Source organism: Mandrillus leucophaeus, unplaced genomic scaffold (assembly GCF_000951045.1).
Source record: "Mandrillus leucophaeus isolate KB7577 unplaced genomic scaffold, Mleu.le_1.0 Scaffold1248, whole genome shotgun sequence".
NCBI classification, from domain to species: Eukaryota; Metazoa; Chordata; class Mammalia; order Primates; family Cercopithecidae; genus Mandrillus; species Mandrillus leucophaeus.
The window spans coordinates 57,273-84,493 of NW_012100854.1; the positions used below are offsets into that span (position 1 = coordinate 57,273).

At 43.1% G+C, this 27,221-nt stretch overlaps 1 protein-coding gene across 1 annotated transcript in view; it reads right to left on the reverse strand.

Moving 5' to 3' along the window:
- The window catches only part of LOC105533368 (cytosolic carboxypeptidase 6-like), a 673,407-nt gene that overhangs the window by 30,404 nt on the left and 615,782 nt on the right, over positions 1–27,221 (reverse strand). The window contains 1 exon segment of the mRNA XM_011971791.1: positions 21,417–21,532. Within this exon segment, the coding sequence (XP_011827181.1) occupies positions 21,417–21,532 (116 nt within the window).

The window sequence follows — 27,221 nt, forward strand, 5'->3', positions numbered from 1 at the left end:
ACATTATGCACATGTACCCTAGAACTTAAAGTATTAAAAAAAACAAAAAACAAAAAACTATAGTTTGAATTTTTGAAGAAAAATGAAGACATGAGAGAGGTTAAATAACTTACCTAAGATCACACAGCTAGTCTGTGGTGCAACTGGAATTTGAACTTAGACACATATGATTTTTTAGAATATTAATTTGCCTCCCTAAGGAGGGAAACTTTCTAATTTTAAACAATCAGAAACTGGGGTCCAAAGAGGGCAAGTGATTTCCCTAAACTCACATTCTGATTCAGCAATAAAGTAATTTTGGTTGATTAGATCATTGTTCCTAACTATTCTTCCCTCCCTATAACAAGAAATCTCCTATTGTCATTTTTAAGAATCTAAGAGGAGTATAAATACCCCCATCTCACTGACTTTGGCCTTGGCTTCAGGACATGCTTTGGTCAATGGAATGTGAGCAGTCATGATATTTGCCATCTCTGTGTGGAAGCTTTAAATGAGATTATGTTCCTGTTCTCTGCCATAAAACAGCAGGTCCCAGATAGGGGTGACACATTTAGCCTGGGCCCTAGATGAGGGAAACGTAGAGCTGAGCAGAGCCAGTAGAGCTGTGGCTGGCTCACTTACAGCCCGCATAGAGCATAGACATGAAATAAACGTTTGCTGCGGTAACCTGCCACGATATTGGGGTTGTATTCACGGCAAAAGCTAACCACGATAACACAGCACAGTTTCTTGCAGAAATGTATTCTTCATTTTTCCCATTCTCAAGGTTGCCTCCAGTTGTGCCATAGTTATGAGTTCAGGCCATCAGATAAATGGCTGTGTTAGTGGGCATTTTAATTTTAACTACTAAATACATAAGAAATAATTAGAGAAAGAGTTGGAAAGCATAAGGCACAAGAGGAAAAATCAGGTGTCAAAGGTTTAGATCTCCAAGGTCACCCTCTGATGAAAAGAAAACTGGTGGAAACCCGCTTTGTTGACAGAGAGACAAGGGTGAGTCAAAGAATTGACGTTTCTTTCTTATTCTTCTGCTGCATGCAGAACTGTCGGCATCAACTAAAATACACATTCACCCAGAAGCACCTTGTTCAGAAATGGAAGATGCTAAGGAAAAAAAGGTAATAAATGCCAAATGAATCTCTGCCACCAAATCACCAATGACCTTGGGGAAGTAATTTTCCTTCTAGCAAAAGTTTTCTCTTTTGTAAAATGAAGAGGCTAAACAAGAATCTCTCACTTTCTTTCTGGCTCCACCGTTCTATGATCTGATTGTGTCTAACTCATTAATCCTAACTAGCTTGAATAGGACCCAGTAGCATTGAGGCTGATCACAGGAATCCATCAAAGTGTAGCCCAAAGAAGGTGATCTTGAGAATCAAATGAGGATAATCTAGAGAAGGTGTCTGCACACTGTAAAGGGCTCTCGTGTTGCTTTTCCATTGAAAAGACATGGGCAAATAGGCCCCTTATTCCCCAATTTGCATTACCCTTGCAGCCTTCCCCTTCACTTTTAACATCCAGCGATCTTTTAGGTTGTTCTGTCTACCTCACCTTCTTAACCCAGCAAAACTACATTCTCCTCTCAGCAAAAGAGAATAATAACTCTAAAACAAAGAAATACGTGATTACAAGAGACATACATTAAATTGCGGGGGGAGGGTAAAGAAGGAGAGAAGAAATCAACACTTCAGAGTTCAACAGATCTAGGTTGGATTCCCAATGTCTCTTATTGTTCACACATAAAATGGGGATGATATGGTTATTCTTAGAAAATAAATGATATACAAAAGGTATAAGCCTATAGTATGTGCTCATTTACAGCAGTGATGGTGACAGAAGGCTTTCTGGAAGCAATGGCATGAACATCTGAAGGTCATATGGAATTCTGAGGGCTAGAGAATAAGAGAGGAGGGGTAACAGTCCAATCAGAGGGGAGTGTGTAGGGATGCAAGTGCAGGGATGGGAACGAATGCAACAGGAGTGGCAATATGAATGTGGGTGGGCCAGAGGCTCTTTTAGGAAAAGAGGAGCAGGCATATAGGGATAAAATAAAGGTTTTAAGCAAAGGAGTGTAGAGAGATAAGTCTGAACCTTTGAATACCATACTGGGAAGTCTCATCCCTGTAGGGACTGGGAAGCCCTGAAAGCCTTTAGGCAATTATGCTTTAAAAAGTTGTGACTGTGCCGGTGCATCTTGGGAAGGAAGCTGCATCTTACCAAGATGTGGGGGGGGAAAGGAGATAGCCTCCTCCCCATAGGAGAGTTGTTGCTACACCTGCCTGAGATAGAAATCTGAGCTACAGGGGAAACATCAGCTTGAATCTTGAATTAAAACAGATGTGATCTCAGTATAAAAAGTTTTTCAAAACCTTAAAAGTTCAATTTTCTTCCTTTTAATCTCTTAAGAGAATCACTGGTTTTAAATCCAAGAGAGTAAAATTCTCAGGTAAGAAGATGAACCCAGAACTCTATTTGCTGACCAGATCTGAGTAAGATTGCTTTTCCTGTTTGCATTTATTTCAACAATCTTAAATCTTACATCCTCAGTAGTTCTACCCTGGACCCAAAAGTTTGCTTCTGCCATCGGTTACACCCTTGCTACTCAGAATGGGGTATTAGTTTGTTTGTGCTGCTATGACAAAATACCTGAGGGTGGGTGATTTATAAATAATATAAATTTATTTCTCACAGTTCTTGAGGTGGGAAGTCCAAGATCAAAGCACCAGCAGGTTCAGTGTCTGGTGAGGATCTGGCATTTGCTTCCACGATGGGGCCTTGAAAGGTGTGTTCTCATATGGTGGAAGAAATGAAAGGAAGAAAGGTGAAAGGGCAAAATGTTCTAACTAGTTCTCTTAATCCTTTTTATAAGGCACTGACCCCATCCATGAGGGAGGGGCCTTCATGATCTGATCACCTCCTAAAGGGTCCACCTCTCAATACAATTGCATTGGGGATTCAGTTTCAGCGTATGGATTTTGGAGGGGCACATACGTTCAAATCATAGCAAGGTCCTTGAACTGGCAATATCAGCTTGCCCTGGCAACTTGTCAGAAATGCAGATTCTCAGAACCTCACTCCACACTTACTGATCGGAACTTGAATTTTAATAAGATACCCAAGTATTTCCTGTGCATTAAAATTTCAGAAGCACCAGTTTACACCATGTCCTCAGATCCCGGGAGGACTCTACAACCAGAGAAGTTCAGAGTTCATATAACCTCCTCCTTGAACAAATGAGAAACTGAGATCCAGAGTGAGAAAAGAACTGGGTTTTCTAAGGTCATACAACTAGTAAGCATAATTGGTAGAGAATAGTTCATAAAGGTCAAGTGCAGTTCTCTATAGCTAGCTGGAGATGAAGCACACTGCACTGCAAGCCACCCTGATTTTGGAGTCAACTCTGTGTATAAGGTTTACAACCCAAGTGGGCCAAATTACTTCATCCCCGAGCCTCATATTCCTCTTTTGAAAAAATGGGATAAATAAGACTACCTTGATACAGGTGTGAGCATTAAATGAGATAATGTGTGTGAAATCCTTACCATGGTCTGGGTGCTCAGTCCCTAGTAATTACTGTCTAATTACCAGAGATGGGAGTGGAACCCAAAGCTTCAGAATCCTACTTAGTGTCTTTTCTCCTTCACAAAAGTCATAACCGAAATTGTACTATAGGGCACAGTTTCCAACTTTAAAGGAGGCCTTTGCCTCTGCAGGGTAAACAGCTCCTCTACATGCTCCTTGGGTCCTTGCTTCTTTCCTCTTGTGGCACTTACATATACCAATGACTGGTTTCTTTTCTGCCTTTCCCACTAGAGTGAGCGTTGCTTCAGAGCAGGGACCATTTCTTGTCTGTCTCTATCCCCAGAGCACACCATAGTAGATGTGTTGGCAGATGGAAGGAGTGAGGGATGGGGAGAGAGAAGAAAGAAAGGAAGGAAGGAGGGAGAAACGGAGGGAGGGGGGAGCTGAGAAGATGCTAAGTGTTAGAAAGCAACCATTTTATAGCATGATGGATTCATTCAAAGAAATAGCTTGACAGAACAGAATTCATCTTTTTTATGACTGTGACAACACTAATACATTTATTTCCCTTCTGAAACTAACTTTCTAATATTAAAAAAGGTCAAAATGAACTGCAGCCAAATGAGACATTTTGTCATTTTTAACAAATTATACCAAAGCGGACTGTCAGATTAAAGGGGTCACCATTTTGAGGTCTAAACACTGGTGCTGATTGCATAATCAGAGCTAATGCTTGTCAGTCTACCCTTTTCCTGCCCACAAACCTCTAACAGTTGCCTTTGGCCAAAAGGATGAAACTCAAATCTCTCAGTCTGGTATTCTGAGGTCCTTTAGAATCTGACCACTTTTCTTTTTTTAATCCATTCCTTCCCCAAAGGGGCTCTCTAAACTATGCAGACCCACCTCCTTCCTGGTATTCTCTTCCTACGTACTTCTGTTCATGTGATGGCTCTTGTTTTAACTGCATCCCTCCTACCATATGCCCATGGGGATTCTCTCTATCTTTTTTCTATCCTACCATCCAACCGATGGCTGGTCCTTATTTCTCAGAATTTGACTTACTGTGGCCTTCAGTCTGCCACTTCTGCCTTGGGGTGGCCCTTGGACCAACCATGACCATGGCTTGGACCCTTGAATACCCTTTGCTTCTCTTACACCTTGCTCTGCTCTACCCTTCATTCCCTCAGAGACATCTGGGAAAGGTATGGTGGTCTGAGAGGGGACCCGTGTCCAGGTGCTTTGTTAGAAAGGTAAAGGAGGGAAAAGCAAGAGAAATGAGGCTCTACCTTGCCACTCCTGCTCCTCTCTTCCTCTGACTTATCAGTGGGTATGCTCAGCCCTGGGCCACCTAGAGTCAAAAGAACTGAGATTCAATCCTGACTCTGTCTCTTGGGAAAGTTACTTAATATTTTTAGGTCTTAGTTTCTCCATCTGTAAAACAAAACAATAGGCCAGCCATGGTTGCTCACATCTGTAATCCCAGCACTTTGGGAGGCTGAGACAGAAGGATCACTTGAGCTTAGGAGTTTGAGACCAGCCCGGGCAAGATAGTGGGACCCTGTCTCTTAAAACAAAACAAAACAAAACAATAATCCCTGTCTCACAATGTTGCAATAAGGGTCAAATGAATGCTTGAATGTGAATATGCTCTGAAAACTATACATCTCTGTGACAAATTAGTGAAAATAGTTATGACAAGACCCATGTGCTAGTGATTCATCCCCAGGGTCTGGAGTGCATGTGCTCCAAATTCGGTGGAAATCCTGGGTACCTGAGTTTGAGTCTTAGCTCTACAGTAGTACAGTCCCACTGTGTGACCTGGAGCAAGCCATTGCCCTGCCCTGGGCTGAAGTGTTCTCTCTATATGAAGGGTTAGTTTGGAGCACCTCTTTAGTTCACCCAGCTCTGAAGTTTTCTGGCTCCACATAGGGAAAAGTGATCTCTGAGACCCTAGAAGGCCAGAATTACATTATTAATTCAAGGTCGAAAGTAGCCAAGTTGGGGATGTGTACATCCCAGGCTATGGCAACAACCTGTGGATGAACAGGAGACATCCTAAGATCAAAACCTCTTGCCTGTGTTAGTATTAGCCGGTCCCATTTAAAATCCCAGATCCTAATTTACCTAGCATGCTCAATCTTTGGAGTTCATTCTGGACTTTTCAAACCAATGTTTCTTACAGTGGTGGGGGGAAGAGTGGGGGTATCCAAGGTAATGGAATAGATCTATTTATAATATCATTTTAACCAAAAGATAATGGGGGTAATTCTGAATTTTTGTGCTTAAAAGGTGTCATCATACCAAGAAAAAAAAAGGGGGGAAATCAATAGAATTTCTTCTTTCTAGGTTGGGTGCTTTTATGCATTTTAAAGCTAAAACAAGAGACTCTGAGAAACGAGGGGCCTCTGGCTGCTGCTGGGCCCCTGGGGAGCACGCCCACCCTGAGCTGCACTAGGGTCGTGGGCCTTAGTATCAGGCAGATCTGGCTTCCACTTCACGTCCTTTGACTACCAGTTGTGTGACCCTGCAGGTTTCAACTGCTTTTCATTTGTTCTGCCATTCATCTGGCATTTTACTCGTGTATTAGGCTCTATGCTCTGTGCAAGAGAGTGCAGAGGTGATGGAAATAAGAGTTTCATCCCTCAAGAAGTTCACACTAGAGGAGAGAAAACAAGCACATAAACAGATCAGTGTGGTGTGGAGTGATAAATGTGTGCAGCAGGAGAGATTATGGTTAGGGGAGGGGCATTCACACCGAGCCTTAGTTTTCTCACCTGAGAAATGGGGATAAAAACGCTCATTTCAAAAGGCTGTTAAATGGACTAGATGAAACAGTGCCTGGCACTTAATGGATGCTTAACAAATAGCAGCATCTTCCCCTTTTCCCCCCGCAGGGTCCTGAAGCCCTGCTTTCATTCACCCCACCCATGCCAGGAGGCCGAGTCACACAGCAAAGATGTCTAATAAAGAACCGCCTTAGCAGTTGGAGGGTTTTTCAAGGTTATAGCCTGGAGCTAAACTCTAAGAGGAAAGTTTTCCTCTTGTAACTGGGAGCCTGAGTAAGTCAACCCTCCCGACTGCTGAGTCTGCATAGGTGGTGCCAGGAGTTTAAAGCAAAGCTTTGGCCTTGAAGTGCCCTCTAGGATCAGCCGGTGAGGGCTGCTGTATAGAGTGGCTCTAGCTGCCAATCAGCGTACAAACTCCGCCTCCAGCCTCTGTGAGAGAAGCCTCGCCCCAAGCCTCTCCTGGTGTCTGGAATCGCCCCGGGAGGATCTAGAGTATCGCATTTACTGATAATTCATTCTAGAAGCATTCTGGCTGTCGTCAGCCCTTAGGGATTATGGTAAGTTGCCCCCAACACACAAATGCACACATACCCAAACCCTCGGAATGAAGGAAATCGGCTTGCCCTCCGAAGGTTAAACCGTAAAATCCACTTGGAATGAACTGAAACCGACAAATGCAGGACAGCCTATGAGAGAAAAGCTTCTGGAACTGGGTTGGTTGTAACCCAATTAAAGATATTAGCACAGCTGTAAAAAGACTTTGTCAAAGATGGGGATGGGGAGTGGCCACAGCATTTGAGCTAATGGCTCAAACTTGCTTCTAATCTGTCCTTATTTATTTACATATTTAAACATTTTTTAAGAGACAGGGTCTCTCTCTGTCTCCCAGGCTGGAGTTCAGTGTCATAATCATAGTTCACTGCAGCCTCCAACAATCCCCACTGAGCTCAAGCAATCCTCCTGCCTAAGCCTCCCTAGTATCTAGGATTACAGGTGTGCACCATCATGCTTGGCTAATTTTTAATTTTTTTTTGTAAAGACGGGGGCAGTCTCTGTGTTCCCCAGGCTGGTCTTGAACTCCTGGCCTCAAGCAAATCTCCCAAAGTGCTGGGATTATAGGCAAGAGCCACCATGCCTGACCCAGTCTGTCTTTTAAACCCTACTTGCATTGCTATTTCAATAATTAGAGCTATAGCTGTTTTTAAAATGCTAAAGTTTAAAGATGGTGATAATTGGTGATAATGAAATATTATTCAGAAGATCTCTTTGTGAAATTAACATTGAAATAGTAGCTATTGTATATTACTAGGTTTGAGCTGATAATAAATGCTAACATTTATTGGTTGCTTACAATTTACCAGCCTTAAAAAAGACCACACTATATAAGTGCTTAGTGGATTTGTGTGTCTGTGTGTGTGTGTGTGTGTGTGTGTGTGGTGTCTTTTTTAATCCTCACAACACTTCTCTAAGAGATGGTATTACCCCCATTTTGCAGACAGAGCTATGGAGGCTCAGAAAGGTGGGGTGGCAGGTAGAGCCAGAACTGGAGGCTAGAGACAATTTTTTACTTCAGAGTCCTTACTCTTAATCCCTATCAGATTAAAGAGTCTGTCTCAAGTCCTTCTGGCTGACAGGGCAGCGCTGGGAGGCCAAAGACTTAGTTGACTGAGAGGGGTCAAAGTAGGAAATGTGAGGTGTGCTCTAGGGAAGGGATAGGGAGATTCCCTGTTATATTTATAAAGAGGGTGAAGAGTTAGAAACCTTCCTAGGACGTTAGGAGCCTGAATATGGGAAGTCCTCTGGGACAGGAGTTTTGAACAGAGAAGGCAGAGATAAGATGGATGGAAAGAGAGATAGAAGGATGGCTGGTTAGACAGACTGGTGGATAGATGGGTACTGAACCCAGTTTTCTTCTATCATATGGGTTGGGCTGGATTCATGAGGCTTTTATCCTATGGGCTGACCTAGAACCAGGCAATGGACTCTGATGAGTTTGGTTCTGTTTTATAAAATAAAGCTCCTCCTCATATGTGGGTGGCTAGGTACCCTCCTCCTTTCCTAATTTTTTTCTAGTTATAAAGTTAACATATACTTGTGGAAAACTGTTGGAAAATATAAAAAAATATAAAAAAAAAACTTTTTTCTAGTTATAAAGTTAACATATACTTGTGGAAAACTGTTGGAAGAGGAAAAAAAACACCCTAGTACCCAGAAATACCACTGCTAACATCTAGTTTACATCCATTCTTTTTGTGTATGTTTTAAACCTAGTTGTTATATATGTCTTAACATATAATACATATGCAACTTTGTCTTCTGCTTTTTTTCACTGAAAATTATAGCATAAGCATTTTAACAATAACATAAACTCTTCATAAACATCCATTATATGAATGTATCATGATTGACTTAATCAGTTTACCACTGTTAGGCATTTAGATTTTCCTGGGTTTTTCACTATTTATAAATAATTATTCTGTGGCCGTTTTTTCCCCCATAAATCCTTATTCACACTTCAGATTTTTTTAAAGTCTAGGTTTCTAGTACTGCAATTGCTGGCTCAAAGCTTTAAACACAACAATATATTTTAAACCCCAGACACTCATAGTAAGATTTTTTTCTCTCTCTCATTTGAATTCTGTGTATTTCTACTCCCTGAAGGATTGTCATCCATGGCTCCCAGGGTCAAGTCCAAGCTTCCTGGGGTCCCACAGGGCTCTCTATGACTTGTCTCTGCCTGCCACCCAACCTTGCCTCCTGCCCCTTCTCCACATGCTCCCCTTGTCCAGTCCAGCAAACCAAACTCCTTATAATTCCCAAGTATGTTCACCTGCCTAATACCTGTGTCTTCACGTATCTGCTCCCTCTGCCTGTGATGCTTCCCCCAGTCTTTGTCTAAAAAAATCCTACACTTCCTTCAAAGCTCATCTGAGAGGTTACCTCTTCCGGAAAGCCTTGCCTGACCCCTAAGTCCAGTTCACATGACCCTACTTTACCCACATGGTAGCTGGAGCCATTGTCTATCATTAACATGTGCTACCCTGTGCTTCAATCATTGGTTGACTTGGTCTGGAGCTCCAGACCAGAAGTTTGCAAACTTTCTATGCTCAAGGAATCTTTCATTCAAATACACTTTTTTTTTTTTTTTTTTTTCAGATGGAGTCTCGCTCTGTCACCCAGGCTAGAGTGTAGTGGCATGATCGCGGCTCACTACAACCTCCGCCTCCCGGGTTCAAGGGATTCTTATGCCTCAGCCTCCCGAGTAGCTGTGACCACAGGCACCCGCCACCTTACCCAACTAATTTTTGTATTTTTAGTAGAGATGTGATTTCGCCATGTTGGCCAGGCTGGTCTCAAACTCCTGAGCTCTGGTGATCCACCTGCCTTGGCCTCCCAAAGTGCTGGGATTACAGGCGTGAGCCACTGCGCCCGGCCTCAAATACACTTCTTATACTAATAATAGTTAAGTTTTTTTGAGAATTATGTGCCTGGCACAATGCCTTAAGTAAGTCACAGGCATCATCTCATTTAATCTTCACAACAAGTCTTTACAAACAAGGACACTGAAGCTCAGAAAGGTTAAGGAACCTGCCCAAGGTAGCAAAGTTATTGAGTCAACATTGACTTGAGATTTAAACCTGGGCCTGAGCCTGAGCTCTTAACCACAGACTTATCCTGCTTTGTGTAAAATGAGAGAAGCTCCTTCAGACCCCTTGCAACTTTTCTAAGAACAGTTTGAAAACCACTGCTGTAATCTAGATCATCAGCTCCTTGAGGGAAGGGACTGTTACTTGCCATTGTGTTATAGCATACAGTGCTTGCACTCAGGAAATCTTTAATGGGTAAATGAATGACTTTTTCCTTTTGAAGATTACTGTATAGGGAAGATTATGTATACACTTTAGTAGCCTTCAAGTGAAAGCAAGCCTGGAAAGACTTGCTGAGTGGTAGAGCATCAAGGCTCATTGGCCAGAAGGCTGGGCCATACCCAAGCTGATAAGACTTCCCACAGCCAGACACTTGGGACCGGTATAGGAGTTGGGAGATGGGCACTAGGACTTAAAGAAAATAGGGGCAATTTCCTGATAGAAGGTTAAACACTTCAGTTCTTGCTGGAAGGAGTGATTAGCCTGGTCCTTTTCTTATCAGAATTCAGCTCTTTCCACCACAGTAAATAATGGACTAATTAGGCATCTGGCTTACTTGATTTCCCATGGCTAAGGCCGATTTCTGAAGTGCAATATGCTATTTGATGTACTAGAGTGAATTCATCTTGGGCTCGAGAGCCTCTCAACGGCAACAAGCAAAAATAACTCTTAGAGAAGTTCCACATATGCTGAACACAAAACACCCTAAAATGTAACCTGTACTCTGCAGCCTGCTCAGCTGAGTCCCTAATGGGGTAGCAGGCTATATGTAGATCGCAACCTGCTCAGACGGGGGCATGGAAAGGGAGGAGTACATGGGAGGAGTAAGAAATGGATGGGGTGGGTTAACTGGAAAAGTTTCTGGAAGAGATGACCTGGGGTAAACCAGAGTGGTTCGGTAACTGACAAGAGGTTATTGCAGGAGTGTCGGACTACCCACAGAGACTCTTTTTTAGCTCATTTGTGGCCTGGGTAATTGAGTGACCGTGGGACATAGAAAATGGAGAAGCAAGTTTGGTCTAATTTTGAAACCAACGTAAATTGAATAGATATCAGCAGCAGAGAGGGAGCAAAGAAGAAAACTTTAGAATCTGTGGGTTTCTGATGGAGATTCTATGTGGGTGGATTCTAATGCTCCAGAATTTCCAAATTTGTGAGCTTGAGAAGAGATTCCATATGTAAGAGCTCTTTGTGACAGAGGATCAGTGGGGGCAAAATATGAAGGAAAGATTAGTTCATGGAAATACAATACAGTGAGAGAGAATTATGGAAGTTTGAAAGTTGCAAGTGCAATGAATTTCTCTGGGATGTTTCAGTGCTGTCTTGCTGAGAAATGATGGGTCAGATAAGGGAGCTACCAAGATTTCCCTAAACACTCACTGAGTGCCTACTAAGTGTTGGACTCTGACAGAAGATGGAGAAACAAGATGAAAAAGAAACAATTTTTATATTTGAGCAGCTCAAAGAATAAACGAGGCGACAGGAAAATGATCACTAAAACACAGCATGATTTGCACCTTAACCAGGGGGTTTACCCAGCTCTGTGGGATGCCTGTAGGAATCCAAACAACTGCCCTCTAGAGAGACTGCATTTTGGTCAGTCAACTGCTCAAGAGGTTCTCACTGAGCTATCAATGAGCATCTGGCCCTGGTCAGGGCAGCAGGGAGGTGAAGGTAGGTCCTTTGCACTGGAGAGGTTTGCAGAAGAACAAAGAAATGAGGGTTCATTGTGGAACAAAGTATACAGGGAACCCTGGAAGACGATGGACTTGGAGGTGGGTTCTAAAGAGTAAGGAGGATTTTGAGAGTGTCACTTGGCTTGGAACATTTTTTTCTCCACTTTACTCAGCGAATTTGTATTTTCACAGGTCTTTTCAGATGTTAATTCCAGGTGTGTATGTGTGTGTGTGTGTGTGTGTGCATGTGACAGTATCTTGCTCTATTGCCCAGGCTGGAGTGCAATAGTGCGATTATAGCTCATTATAGCCAAGAACTCCTGAGCTCAAGGAATCCTCCTGCTGCTGCCTCATAAGTAGCTAAGACTTAAAGGCCTGCACCACCATACCCAACTAATTCATTTTTTCTTTCTCTTTCCTTCCTTCTTTCCTTCCTTCCTTCTTTCCTTCCTTCCTTCCTTCCTTCCTTCCTTCCTTCCTTCCTTCCTTCCTTCCTTCCTTCCTTCCTCTTTCTCTCTCACTCTCTCTTTCTTTCTCTCTCTCTTTCCCTCTCTGTCTCTCTTTCTTTCTTTTTTATTGTCTACAGATGGGGTCTCACTTTGTTGCCCAGGCTGGTCTCAAACTCCTGGCCTTAAGCGATCCTCCCACCTTGGCCTCTCAAAATGCTGGAATAACAGTCTTATATTTCCGGGTTTTAATAAGTGATTTTCTTCTTTCCTGCCTGCCTTTTCTCCCTCTCTCCCGGGACACATTCATTGAGGGCCTGTCCCCTGTGCTGGGTGTTGGGGATATAAAAATGACTAATGCTAAGGCTAAGACCTTAATAGAGTTACAGTGTATAGTGGAGTATGGGAGCTGGGCTGGGGGACAGTGAGGTAAGTGCTGCAATAGCCAGGTACGTAAAGTCTATTCTCATATACCTGCTACTAAAGGTTATATATATGCATATTATCTAATCTTAACAGAAATTCCAGAAGACGGGCATTGCCATTCCCAATTTACAAATAGGAGAACTGAGGCATAGAGAGTTTAATGGGCTGGACTCAAAAAGAACCTTCTAGAAACTCTACATTTGAAGTAATATATATCTAGTCAGTAGTTGAGAGGTATCCGGAGTGTTTTGGGATGAACAGGTGTTACAAAAATTGAAGGAGACAACCTGCTGGACAGGAATATTACTCAGAAGCATGAAATCCATCTCTACCCTGCTTTCTGCTGGAGTCAAAGTGAAAATCTAGACTTAGAAAAACCATGTCTTTTATAACAGGTGGGAGAAGTTGCCCTTCAGAAAAGTAATGACTTCTCTTAAAATTCCTTAAAGTTTCATAAACCATCTCAAACTGTTGTAGGGAAAACTGTAAAAATTTCATGAATCCAAAGCACCCTGTGTTCTCAGAGCCCCCTGTACAATATCACATTTACTTCAAGTCTTTATTTCCATATTGAACCTTTCACCCCAGTGGCTATTTACTGATTTCCTGGGGCATGTGGGTAGGAGTGGAAAACTATTTGAGCAGACCTAAGTGTGCAATCCATGGTGCTGGTGTGGGTGCTTTAATCTATCCCTCATGGCACCTCCAGCAGCTGGCTGTTGTCTGAACATTTCAACAGGACATTCCTCTCCATGGCAAGAATCCTTCCTCACCTTTATAAAACACTTTACATTCACATATTTTGGATCTTGCTCTACAACTGGTGAGGTAGGCAGGTCAGAGATTTTTCTTCTCTTTTAGCAGATGGGCACACTGAGGCTTTGGAAACTAATGTTTATGGAGTATCTGCTTTGTACTAAGCACCTTCATTAAGCATCCAATCAGTCTGTCCTTGGCAGCAGCCAAGACTTTTGTGCCTTGTGGAAGTTCTGCCCATCAGTGGATCAAGAGCTATACCCAACAGACATCTCTACAATGGCACAGAAAGCTGAAGCCAGAGGGGCTCTTTGGAGACCAATCTTCAACCTCTACAAGGTATAGACAAGGTGGAAAGTAAAGTCCCAGAGACGGTAAGAGACTCACCTATGAGCACCAAGAAAATGAGTGGTTCAGCCACCCTGGCGGAGGACTTCGTATTCCCAGCCCCATTTACTGCCACACAGTTTCAGCTGCTCCCTGCAGGGAACCTCTGGGATAATCAAGTCAGGGGACATGGGGATGGAACAAAGGTTTGGGGACCCACAGCCTATTTCCCTGAGTTGCTAAGGCCTCAGTGACATAGTCTGCAAGTGCCCTAGGGATGTGATTTTTAACAGGGCTGGTTCTGTCTTTTCCTAGGGAGTGATAAACATCCTACCATAGGGTGTAAAGAATTACCTCACCCAGAATGTCATGGCTATGGTCTCCTGTCCTCCTAGTTTATTTCTGAGTGTGTATGTGGGGTGTATGAGGGGTACCCTTTACCTCTCACCCTCCACAAAGTGGGTTTACTCCTTCCACAAAAAGCATCTCCTCCAGGCCCATGGACTCGAAAGTCTGTCAGGTGTGGACACTCAGGTGCCTTGGTTCCTAGTGAGGAGCTGCCATCTAAGGGCCTTCTAGCCTGGCCACCCAGTGGGACCTCTGCTTCCCCTGAGAACAGACCTCGGTTTAATTGAATGGTGAAACTGTGCTGTGTGTTTTTGTATGTCTCCTTGGTGTAATTATGTAGAACTGCATACTTGTTTATGTGCCTGTTTTTATTTACCATGTTTATGTTTTTGTGTATACGTATTTTCTGTTTGATTTGTGAATGTATGTGTTTTCTGCATATGGCTATGTTGCGTGCGTGTGTGTGTGTGTATCTGTGTGTGTATTTTGTGGGTTGGTGTGAATGAGTGCTGGTTCTGTGTGTGTTATTTGACCATGTCACCAGCTGCTCTGTTTGTCAAGTAAATGTGTTATAATTTATTTATTTATTTGACAGAAAGAGAGCAGCTTATCTTAAGGACTGCAGGAGGCAAGAAAAGAAAAGAAAAGAAAAGAAAAAAAAGCCAGCCCCGTGTTGCTCTATTTTAAAAACTGCTCTGCGTTGTTATGGCAGCTAATTTTCCTTAAATGATTTAAGGAAACGGATCTGTCTAAAAGAGCTGCAGCCAAGTTGTTATAGCAACACAGGCAGCAGCTGAGGAGGGCCTTTCTCCTCTAGTAAACGGGGGAAAATCACCTCGGAGTGTAGAAACCTCTCAAAATAGCAACTTTGGGTTCTGAGGGACTCAGGAGGTAAAGGAAAGGGCTGGTGGAAACCCATTCACCTCCCCAGACACACCCTGGGGGGTTCTTCTTAGCAACAGCCTTTTCACTTGAGTTGGGATCTCATCATTCTTCACCTGGACTATGGCAATAAGCACCTACCTGGTCTCCCTTCTTCCCACGTAGTCTCACCTCCTTTGACCCAGTCTCCACACTGCAGCCTTAGTAATTTTCTAAAGCATGCATTGTTTATTCATCTGTGAATTCATCATTCAACAGAATATTCTCTACAGTGCCGGGTTCTGTGCTAGGTCCTGGGAGTACAGAAAGGTACTGAATGAAATGAATAGGGCATGTTTTTGAACAGTATGCCAGGGAACACTAGCCTTTATTCCACAAGTAATGCAGGCCCACTGAAAGAATTTAAAACAGGGAAGACAGACCCAGGTGGATTTAAATTTTAGAATGACTCCAAGATTTCTAGATTGAAGAATCGAGTGGCTGGAAATGTTTTTCATTGATCTCTCTTTCCCTTGCTCCAGCATCTTTGAGGACTCTCCACTGACTACTCTGATTTTCAAGACAGAGAGAGGATGTATGCTGGAATATTCCTAACAAGTGGCACTTTGTTTCATTGCTTTGATTTTTTTTTAGTCGTGGTATTTAATTCAATTAAAAATCAATTTAAAAGAGGGCCTGAGACCTTGATTTTAGTAAGAAGAGAGCATTGGGCCATAGGAAGAAGCCAAATGCCTTGGGGCAGTGTTCAAACCCATCCATGGGCTTCCTCAGCCTGCACCTCACATGCCCTCTCACAGCTACCTGTTATAAATCCTGCACACCAAGCCCAGAAGCTGAGGTCTTCCACCTCCGTTCCATTGCTCAGCTTTTCCTGGAATGCCCTCTTCCCTTTCCCTATAACTTCCCTTCTCTCCAAAGCTCAGCCACCTGATGAAGTATTACCAATCTCCAAAGGGCCAGTACAAATGCAGATTTCTCAAAAAAGCTTCCTTGGATCACCCACCCCCCACCCCCACATGGATTAATCTCTTTCAGCCCCATGTTTCCAAAGCACTGTGTTTACTTAATTATAGCACACCTTCCTGACTGCCTGGAATTAAAATTTCATAAGGGTCTGGCCTTCTCATCAGATTGTAAGCTTCTCCTGACCTGGGACTCTGCCCTATTAATCTCTGTAACCTCAGAGATAGCTCAAGAGTCTTGCAAATGGGAACATTGAAAAATGTGTGCTGCAGTCAATTAACTGAGGATTTTAAAGCAAATATTACTTTGTTATTTAGCTTCATCAAACACTGGGTGCCCTGACAAGTACATAGTTAGATGCTAGTGGAGTTGCAGATGGATGGTTCTAGGAAGCCCATTCACATATGGGCTTAGCTTTCTAAAATCATTAACTGGATATAGCTGTGAGAGGAGGGCGCTGTCTGTGGCCTTGTGGGTGAGTGACTCTGGTTGTGTGGCTGATTGTGTGATGTGAAGTCACTGTCATACTGTGTGGTGTGTGTGCTAGGAGAAAGCCAAACTCCCGTGGATAGGGGGTAAGCTCTCGCCTGAAAGGTAATATCATTTCCGGTGCTAATTAGATCTCAGATCTAAAATCAGAATTGGAAGGAGAGGCCTGGATTACAGCAGAGTTAGAACTGGCTCCCTGGTCTTTACCACCACTAAAGATATCAAAATGTCTCAGCGCAGCTCCCAAACAAGATATGGTTAGATGGTGAGGACAGGTTAGGGACTGGGAAGACAAGGGATCTGGGATCTGAGTGAGCCCTTGATGGCCATAGAGAGCTAATTTCAATGGGGGGGGGGGAGCGGGGGGTAAAATGGGGTAGATACTGAGTCCAGGGCTGAAGCAAGTATGTGAAGATGATCAGAATCCTCTCTCATAGGAATGGGAGTGGGTGATGCCATCTCAGGTTCTATCCCTGGGAGTGCTGGACAATCTCAGCAGGTTGCAGGGAAACCTCTGTCACCAGATCAGAGCCTTCATTAAAGGAGGGCACAGTGATGGTGGCAGTGGGATCAGGGGATATTCTGAGGGAGAGAGAAGATTGGGGAGGGGTCTGTGGTTCAATTCTTCCTTTTATCAGGAAAGTCTTCTAAAACCAAGTCACAGAAGCTCTCGGTTCGCTTCATCATTTGCTCAGCATCTGGTGTCCAGTCTCTGCTGGACACCAGAGACCCTGAGATGAGTTAACCAGACCCTTTCCCTGGGGGACAATCAATCACAACTGGCAAACAGGTGCCAGGCCACAATGTCCACAGGGAGCTATCATGGGAGTGGAGCATGAAACACTTTATATCTCAGGTCCAGGGCAGTCCTCCTGGTTAAACACTTTGTTTTCAAGATCATCATTTAATACCTAATGTCCCCAAGAGGGGTAAGATTTTAGTGAGCACAGGGCTAGGAAAGCAGCCTTTGAAGTCAATGTCATCACTAATACAAGGACAGTAGGCTCCTGCTGCCAGGTTAGAAGCACACAGAAGGGCTCATTCCAGAAGCCTTCCAGTGCAGGCCAGACATATCACTTCAGGTCTACTGTACACTGAGCACCTCTAAAGATGAATGCATCACTTGGCCCTTACTAACTGTTCCTCCTGGGTTCCCATCTCAGGCAAAGTGCCACACTACTCGGCTACCCAAGTGAAAACCATAGGGATCATGCAAGACTCCTTCCCCTCCCATCAGCCACAGTCACCATGTCCCTTAGGTCTGGCTCCTTATTACCGCTAGACTCCTCTTGTTCCTTTTCAACTCCACAGCAGCAAGCTGTAATGGTCTCACAGTCTCTAGTTTGGCACCATCCAAATCTATTTTTCTAACAGGCACCAGAGGGGTCTCTCTGCAATGCAAACCTAATTTGTCAATTCCCTGCTTAAAGTCCTCAGTGGCTGCCTATTCCCATGAAAATAAAGTCCAGATTGCTCCCTGTGTCACAACTACCCCTTCTGTCTGCCCCTGGTACCAGCCACACTGAATGACTTCCAGTCTCCTGAGTAAGCCACCCACCCTCTCAGGGCAGGTGCACATGCTGTTTCCTCTGCCTGGAAAGTCCTCCCTGACCTGAGCATCCCTCATGTATCAGCTCAGGTGTTGCCTCCTGGGTTGGGCTCCCACAACCCCTGTGCTTCACTCTATAAATGCATCTAGAATAACTGTCTGTAAATGTCTGTCTCCACCAGGCTGCGAACTCCTCGGCACCCAGCACAGGGCCTGAAGGAATGACAGTTGATGTTGGAGGGTCTCGCTGATTCTCTGCTTGTTGATTCTGTGGGCAGAAGGCAATCTGGACAGGAGGAGTGAGGCTGTGCATTTAGAAACAAGCTCAGAAGTTGTCCTGGCAGTTCAGATAGTTCAGGGTTGAGTGACTATGTGATACTGAAGTTCAGGAGCAGAAATGCACTTAAAGCTGTTAAGGCAGATGCCTCAGGGCACTGCAGTGTTTGCAACTGGGCACAAAGATGTCTGAAGTCAAATGTGAATTTAAATCAGATCCAGGTAATGGTTGTTGAGGGTCTGCTACACACCAGCACTGTGCTAGGTGTTTTTGCATTATTATTATTATTATTGTTGTTTTTTGAGACAGACTCTTGATCTGTCACTCAGGCTGGAGTACAGTGGCACGATGTTGCACTGCAACCTCTGTCTCCCAGGTTTAGGCAATTCTCCTGCCTTAGCCCCCCGAATAGCTGGGATTACAGGCATGTGCCACCACACCTGGCTAATTTTTTTGTGTGTTTTTAGTAAAGACCGGGTTTTGCCATGTTGGTCAGGCTGGTCTTGAACTCCTGACCTCAGGTGATCTGCCTGCCTCGGCTTCCCAAAGTGCTGGGATTATAGGCGTGAGCCACCGCGTGTGGCCTCACATCATTTTTAACTAGAGAGAGTGTATAATTTATCATCCAAATCAGAACAGTTTTGAGAGTGAAAAGAGGACGTTGTTAAAAGATACTCCAGGACAACAGGTGTAAACCAGAACTGCCCCAGGAAAGCCAAGACTTATGACCATTCTACCTAGAAGTCATACTTTGTGCTTTTGTTCTTGGTAGCCCCTGACACATCTTATAAATATATATTTATCAGTATTTACTTGTTTAAAGTCTATTTCCCCACTGTATTGCAAGAGTTGGGGTTTTTCTTTTTCACTACTAGAACCTCAGGGCACATAGAAAACCCATATATAAATAAATATTCGTGTAAAGAAGAAAGGAAAAAGTGGAGTAAAAGATTGAGTGAGGAAAGAGAGAGTGGGGAAGAGAGGAAGGAACCAAGGGAGCTGGGATCCTCTTCTAGGCCAGCTTGACTCCCATATTAGTGCTCCACGCCCTTGCTTGAGGCATAAATGAGTAGCCTTTCAGTAAGAAAATGGCTTATACAACTAACTCAGCGCCCAAGATGTACTTACTAAGATCTAACCAGCTGATGATCAATGTATTCATGACGCAAATCATTTCCTAACATCTCTGTAACTCACTCTGGCTGGATCTGTGTTTTGCAGCATGAACGAGCGAGCGCCCAGTTGTTTGTGAGTAAATCAATAATTAATGACAGCAATGGCATGCTGAAGCCTTTTCCTCTGTAGCAACCCTAACCTACTTCCCTTGTGTTCCTCCCCCAGGCTGCCCCCAAACTCCCATTTCTCTCTTTGGGGATTTATCTAAAATACCACTTTGTTCAATGGTTTCCACTCTGTCCAATGTCATTTTTATGTTTTTTTGGGTTTGTTTTTCACTGTGCCTCACCATCCTACCTGGGAATAATTGTTTTGCATCTATAAGCCATATTGCATTTGGCATAATAGGGTTTTCTGTGTTCAATCCAATTTAACTCAACATGCAGTTATTGAATATCTATTATCAGCCAAATCAGGAAAAAAAATGTAGGAGCTTGTTCTCCTTGAGAAGGAAGTACTGCGATTCTATCAGGGAAACTGCAGTCAACACAGAAGCCTGGGAGAGCAGAATTCTGCAGACTACAGATACCTCCTGAGAAAATCAGAAGCAGCTTCTCTCTGCAAGGAAAGCTGATCAGGATGACATTGAGAGGTCAGGGGCAAGTTCGTGTCTGTAAGAACTAGAAGACAGTGGGGTTTCAAAGCTTAGAGAAAGGCAGCAAACCATAATCATTCTATCTCTGCATATGGATTTGGTGAGCACAGTTCACACCTTCTTTTATAGACAAAGAAGGATGAGCTGGGGAAGGAGGCAAATATCCTAGAGTTATGGTTATGCAAGCCATGACACAAAAGGTATACTGTGAAAGGACCTAGGAAAGCAAAATTCACATAGGAGGACCAAGATACTCAGGACTGACTTTTTCATTAATCCCTGCTCTAATATATGCATTTGTTTTTAAGCACAAATGCTTAATCTGATTAATACCTGTGTTGCTCTTTAATTCAGGAAAGTTTCACTGGGATCCTCAATGAGGGTAAGCAGAATGGGTTACATTGGTGCATCTCTGAAGTACCCCAACTGTGTGACCTTTGTTGTCTTAGCAATCACCATCTCTCACCTGACAGCAGTCATGGGCTATAAAAATCAGTCACTGAAGTTGGAAGGGACTCAAATGGAATTTCACTAGAATGTCTTCCAACAGTTGAGTCTCCTCTGTGCATCCTTTTGGACTAAAAGTTGAACACTTTCAGTGACACATGACTAAAAGTTGAACACTTTTAGTAAAGCAAAGCTCACAGCTCACACACACACACTCCATCCTCAAGCAGCTATAGTCATTAAAAAGTTCTATTTCTCTACCTCTTCCCATATCCCCAACCTGAAAAAAAGGTCTGTCCCACCCATTCTGCGATAGTTCTTTAAGACAGAATACTGTAGTTTGCTTCATTTCTCTAAGCTATGAAACTCTGCTGTCTTCTCCTATTTTTTACAAACAAGAACTTGCCCCAGGGAGCAAACTTGGTGTGGACACCCATTGCTCTATCTGCCTATGTCCCCTTCTTTCTTCTGAAATGGTAGGCCCTCTTTTCTGAAAACAGGTACCAACCCACCCTCCAACTCCAACCATGTGGTTCCAGAGAGGCTGCCTTGTCCTTGCATATTCTTTCTCCTGAGCCAGAACTGACTTGCCCAGAAGTGGACACGTCCTCCCAACTAGGTCAATCACAATCCTTTTGGAACTGGAACTGGAAAATGAGCATAAGTTACTGTAGTGTTGAGAACCTTTGGATGTGACACTCACCAGTCATGTTCCCAATGTGTAGAAGAAGAGAGTTTACAGTCTTCGATTACATGACATGCCCTTGGTATTCTTCTAATACATTCTCTACTTTGCTTATACTAATTCAAGTTGTATTTCTTTAGCTTGTAACCAAAGATCCTTGACAAATATGGATACACTCCAATATATTTCCTTTAACCACCAGGCCTCCACAACTGAATCCACTATTTGTAAGAGGTTGCAGGAAAAGAGATTGGGAGAAGGTCCTTGGGTCTGTTGGACTCAGAGAAGAGCAGGCCTAGTGCCTCCCTGGTTTTAGCTATGTATTCCTAATTTGCAACTTCTAGTGGACTTTCCCAATACAACGCTTCCCTTTCCCAGATCAAGCCATAGATCAGCAGCTGTGGAGGGAATTCAGTTACTTACTGGGTCATTGTACATCTGGACGATGAGTTGTTTCACTCCATGCAGGGTAGGGTGGACCCATGGAGAGGGATCCAGCCAGTGACGATTCAGATCAAACCCCATCAGAGAACACCTAGGCAGTACCCAAAGTAAGAGTCAATATAGACAGGACAAGCTGAGCTTCTCACTTGTCAAAATATGCTTAGGAGTAGGAGCAATGATTATGTCACTTACCTAGCATTTATCATTTTCTAGAGACAGTTCTAAGTACTTTATATGAGTTAATCCATTCAGTGCCATCAACAACCCTGTGAGGTCACTACTATTGCAATTCCCACTTTACAGAGGAAGAAACTGAGTCACAGAGAGATTCCAAAGTATTTCTGTCTTTGTAGCCTCATGTCAGCATCCACAGACACATGACCCATAGACACATATGCACATCTCCACACTGCAGCTGAGAAAAATGCTCAGGCCAAAACTACTGGTGTTCCCATTATGCCTCTTTGCTCACACCTATAGCTAATCCATTGTCTCTACCTTCAAAATACACCATAACCCAACACCTTTTTATCACTTCCTCTGGTATCACCTTAAGTGTGGGCCAAGGCCCAGAGAATCGTAATCATATTTTACCTGGTCTTCTTGTCTTCTTCTTGTCTCCTCCCACCTCACCTCCCATGACAGTGTACAGCAGAAGACTGGAGATTTCCAGAAATTTTAGACTTGGACTTGGATTCAAGTTCTCCAGTTACATAGGGTTATGTTCTTTCCATTCCTTTGCTGAGCCTGAGAGCCAGTTGCATGTGTGGATTTGAGGAGACCAGGGCATAAGCCTTCTCTTTTCAAATGTCTCTTTCCTCAATGCCCCTGGAGGGACTGGGAGAACCCCATTTCTTATCACTATGCTACTTTTGTCTCAGTGAGAACCAGAGGAGAATAATGTGGAAACTTCCAGGAACATCCTTTTGCTCCACATTCAGGTTTTCACTAGCGTCTTGCCTAGCCTCTCTGGCAAGTCCATCCCTCGTGAGTGTGGGATAATGCCCCCAGGGTATGCAGAGGAGATACCACTGAGTTCAGGTCCCCTGCTCTGCTGATGGTGTACTATGTGACCCTGGGCAAGTCCCTTGTTCTCTCAAGGCCTAAATTTCCCCCAGCTACAAGTAGAGAAGGAGCTTCCACAAATGGACCACAAGCTTTTCAAGAACCTCTTTCATCATGGACTGCACTCTTCCTACCCCACATCTTCAGTGGAGAGGAGTGCACAAAGAAATGTTCTGTGTGTTCCAGGATTTCCATAAGAGCAGTGATGCCTAGATATCAACCATTCTCTGTGCTTTAAACAGAGGGGATCACTGATGCTCACCTTCTAGGCCAGCAAGTTACCTCCTGACCTTGAACTTGCAAAGGGGTCCCGTTTTCATTTGCCATTACAACATGAGCATTTTTCTTTGTTAGTAAACTCTTTGTAACTAGCATTGTAATAGTGTTATAATATGACATATTATCCCATTATATGAACCCCCATAATTCATTTAGCCATTTCCCCACTGTGGCACATTTATTTTGTTTTCAATGCTGCACTATTTTCAAAATGCACTGATGAATACTCTAATCCCTAAAGTTTTCTCCACATTTCAGAATTTTTTTCTTAGAACAGTTTCCAGAAGTCGAATTGCTTGGTAAGAGGATTGACTGACTATAAAATCACTATTACAAATGAAAAATGGTCCTCAACATAGAAAGCAAAAAAGAAAAAAAGTAACATCACCTTCCTGTCACTCAAATATAACTCCTGTTAGCCTTTGATGTAGTTCCTGCCATCTTTTCTTTCTGAGCTTATAGTGGTAAGTGCAGCAGTAGTTAACATTTAAGAAGTGCTTACTATGTGACTTTACACGAATTATCTCATTTCATTTTCGCTTTTATCTCATACAAGCCCTGTATTACCATTTTACAGAGGAGAAAACAAAGGCTTAGAAAATGTAAATAACTTTCTCTAAGGTCACTGAGCTACTATGTAATGGAGTTAGAATTTGAGCTCAGGTTAACCTGATTCTCAGAGTCCAAAATCTTACCAATTGCTCTCCTTACTCTGCTCTCCCCGGACTACACCAGATTGTCTTTCAGAAAGGAAACATTCATTGCTGTGACTAGTGCCTTGATCTACAGACATATCCATGCAGTTCTTAAATATTCTTATCTGAAGTATTGCTACTCATGAAAGTGATTAAGGACAGACAGAGAGAGCCTCACAGCCACACTCATCTGAAACCTGCTCAGGGTAATTTGGCCAGCATATGGAGGAGCAGGCTTCAAACCCAGGACTGTCCAGCTTTAATGTCTATGCTCTTCCAGGGAACAAACAGTTTAAGCAAGCTGTCTGCTTTTGAGAATGTATGAGTAAATTAAGGAGGAGAGACTGGTTTAGGGAACAAGGATGAGGCTAGAGTTAAATATAGCAGTTCATCACGGTTTTGTTAAGAACCTTCTACACACCAAGCTCCATGGTAGTGTTGCTGGGATAGAGTGATTGATAAGAGATGTTCTCTAACCTCAAGAAATGTATAATCCAGCAGGAGGAAGAAGATAAGCTTACAGGTTTATATCAATTTATAATGCAGGATAATATTGTATTAAATGAGCTAATGCACAGGTTTTGGTACATAATAGTAACTCAAAAATGCTGTATTGTTGTTTTTATTGTACTGTATTATTATTTTATGCTATGTCCTATGTGAATGGCATGGACTAATAGTTTCACAGTCCATAGGATGCTGGAATGGGCAGCAGTGGTCAGGGATGACCTCTTCTCTTCCTTGAGTCTGGAATTAGGCAGATCTGAGTTCAAGTCCATGTTCTGTTCCCTCCCAAGTGTAGGAGGCATTTGTCCATGTTCTTTGGGGGAATGCTCAGCATCTAACACTGTTACTAGATGGGGGGTTGGGTGGGGTGAGTTTGCTCCTCATCATTACAAGATGAGGCCGTGATTGTGCCCTATCTCCCTGCATGGAAGCCAGCCAGATTCTACCTCTTTGTTCCCCGGCAGCCATGGTAGCAATAGGAAATCCGGGCTCAGGCACCAGCCACTCCTGCCCAGGACGTAAACTTGGGACTGGGTGATGTGAGGCAGCAGGGAGTGCTGTGCAGCAGTGCTACTGTGGAAGAGAGGCAGAGTATTCTGACTCTTCAGAGCTGCTCAGTTAATTGCTCTGGTTTTCAAGTCTGGCTACCAGTTTTTACGTGATTCTGTAAGCCCCTTCGTATAAATTCCCTTTTTGCTTAAGTGGCTAGAGTCAGTCCTTGTTAACTTTAGCTGAAGGCATCCCTAATCAGATGGCCCTATGAAATAATTCATAGAAAATTCTGGCAGGCCCCTATATTGTCCACTTCCCAATGGCTGCTCAACAAACAGAGGGAATCATTGGTCTGGCTGCTGTGCTCACAGAGCTTTTCCAGCCCTCACTGAGCATCTAAATATTTAGAAAGGTATATTACCCTTGCCAACAGGACGTAATCATAAAACAACTGTATCCTTAGACGTGCTTACTTATGTGCCTCTCCTCTGCCCCCAAATAGGAATGTCCTCAGCACTGTCTTGGGCAGGTCACCAGCTTGCTCTAGGACACCTCTATGACCTAAAACTCACTACCTTTCCAGTTAGCTTATCTCATTCTTGAATCTTCCATTAGAAAATTCTTTTTTCCTTTTTAGCTGAATGTGTCTCCCAGTCACTTCCTCCATCCTTCTCAGTCTTGCCCCATGGAGTTGCACAGAACAACAGGGTTATACTGTGGGGACCAGCGGCTTTGGGACTTACAGTTATGTTTAAGTTCTGGCTGTGTTCCTTACCAGCTGTATGATCTTTTTTAAATTTCTTTTTTTGAAATGCACCTCTAGGCTTCTGTTTTATCATAGGTATAAAGAGGAAAACCACTCTGACTTTCTGGATTGCATACATGAACATACATGTCTGTAAGTGGACCAGCAGAATTATCAGAAAAACATAAACATTGAACAAATGATAGCCAGTGATGACAGTGAAGAGGTGATAATGGTAGCACTGCTGCAATTGTCTAAACTTAAATATCAGCTCCTCCAGGAAGTAGAGGAGGACGTTCACTCCCTGCACATGAGGGGTAGGTGCTTTTCCTCTGCTCCCATAGCATCTGTTGCTCCCCCAGCAAAGTGGCTACAGCACAAGATGTGGCAATTATTGAGTCTGCTTCTCCATTGGACCATGAATTCCTCAAGAGCTAGGACGCTATCTTATTCATGTTGGTATTCCTGTGCCTGACAAAGAGCCTGGATCATGGCAGATGTCAAAGAAGTAGTTGTTGAACAAACATTTCATTCTTCCTAAGCATTTTCCTGTCTCATACGATATAGTTCTCACAACCATTCAGTCACATGATAAACCTCAATTTTCTATTGGGAGTGTTGAGGGCCAGAAAAGGTAAGCCATTCTTTTGAGGCTACATAACATGTACTCTAAAGGGCCCAGACTGGAACTCAGGTGTCCTATCCCTGGACCTCATAATCTCCCCACTTGGCTATGCTGCTTCCAAGAAACCTCTTTGATTCAAAAAAGAACTTCAAAACTGAAGGAAAAGTGTTAGAGGTCAGAGATCCTGAAAGGTTAACTCCTAGATCCAGCCTGCCAATAAAAATAGAATGTAACTGGTGATTCAAAGGCATCTCCAATCCTCAGGGAATCTAGAGCTTTTTAGAAGCTAAAGCATTTGTGATATTCTTCAGTGAGTAGTACCTGCATGGGCACCTTTTGAGCTGATTTTAAACGAATGCTTCTAATGACACTCAATCTATCCATAGGTTAAGTATTTACTGAACAAAACATCCTAGTAAAGATGCAGGATCCCTGGTTAGGAGCCTGGGGTACAGGTTCCACCTCCAATGTCTATGTCATCTTGGAAAAGTCACCTCCCCTCCCTAGGCTCTATGCACTTATTTGTAAAATGAAATGCTATACTTTACTCACAGAGATCTCTTTCAGCTCTCTCAGTATATGATTCTAAAGCATCAATAACTGGGCTTTTTACTCCCAGAGTAAGGGACTTTGGAGGAAGCATATATTTCCAATTAAGTTAAAATTCAAAGAAAACAAAATATTCTAAGAAAAGTGTTGATAGAATTTTAAAATGAAACACTAACTAATCAAGGATGACCAATATCTTAACATTAATTGCAAGCATTGCTCAACATTTGAGATGTGTGGGACACAAATGGGAGTTTGCCAAGAGTCAGGGCATGAGAGAGCATTCCAGGCAAAGAGTATAGCATGTGCAAAGTTAGGGAAGCAAGAATGGTCAGCAATTATGCATATTTTTAACAGGCTGCTAGTATGTTCTGCTTGTGTCCCTAAATGACTATATGCACAAGAAGCCAAGGCTGGTACACGCTCTTTCTCTTTACTGGTTTCAGGACCAAAAAGCAGCTGCCTAAAGACAGAGGAATGCATAAGATGGCCTCCAGATGCCAAGCTCTCACTCCTATGATTGCCAGTTTAGAATCACTGAATGCAAAATCCTGGGTCCCTGCCCTGTGTCTCTGTCTCCTTGGTGCTCTTGTATTCTGCTATTTGATTTTAAGATGAAATTTTTGCATGAGCTCAAAATCAAGACCTACATTCTGACAAGAATGGGGCTATTTATGGTACCAGTGCGAAATAATCTTTCACATTAGGACCATTCTAGAAAATGCAAATACATGGAGGCCAAATTTACATATGACTGCATAATATATAATGTCTTTATTTTGAGTTGGAGATACTCTTAAGTATCTTTTCTTTCTTCCTCTAA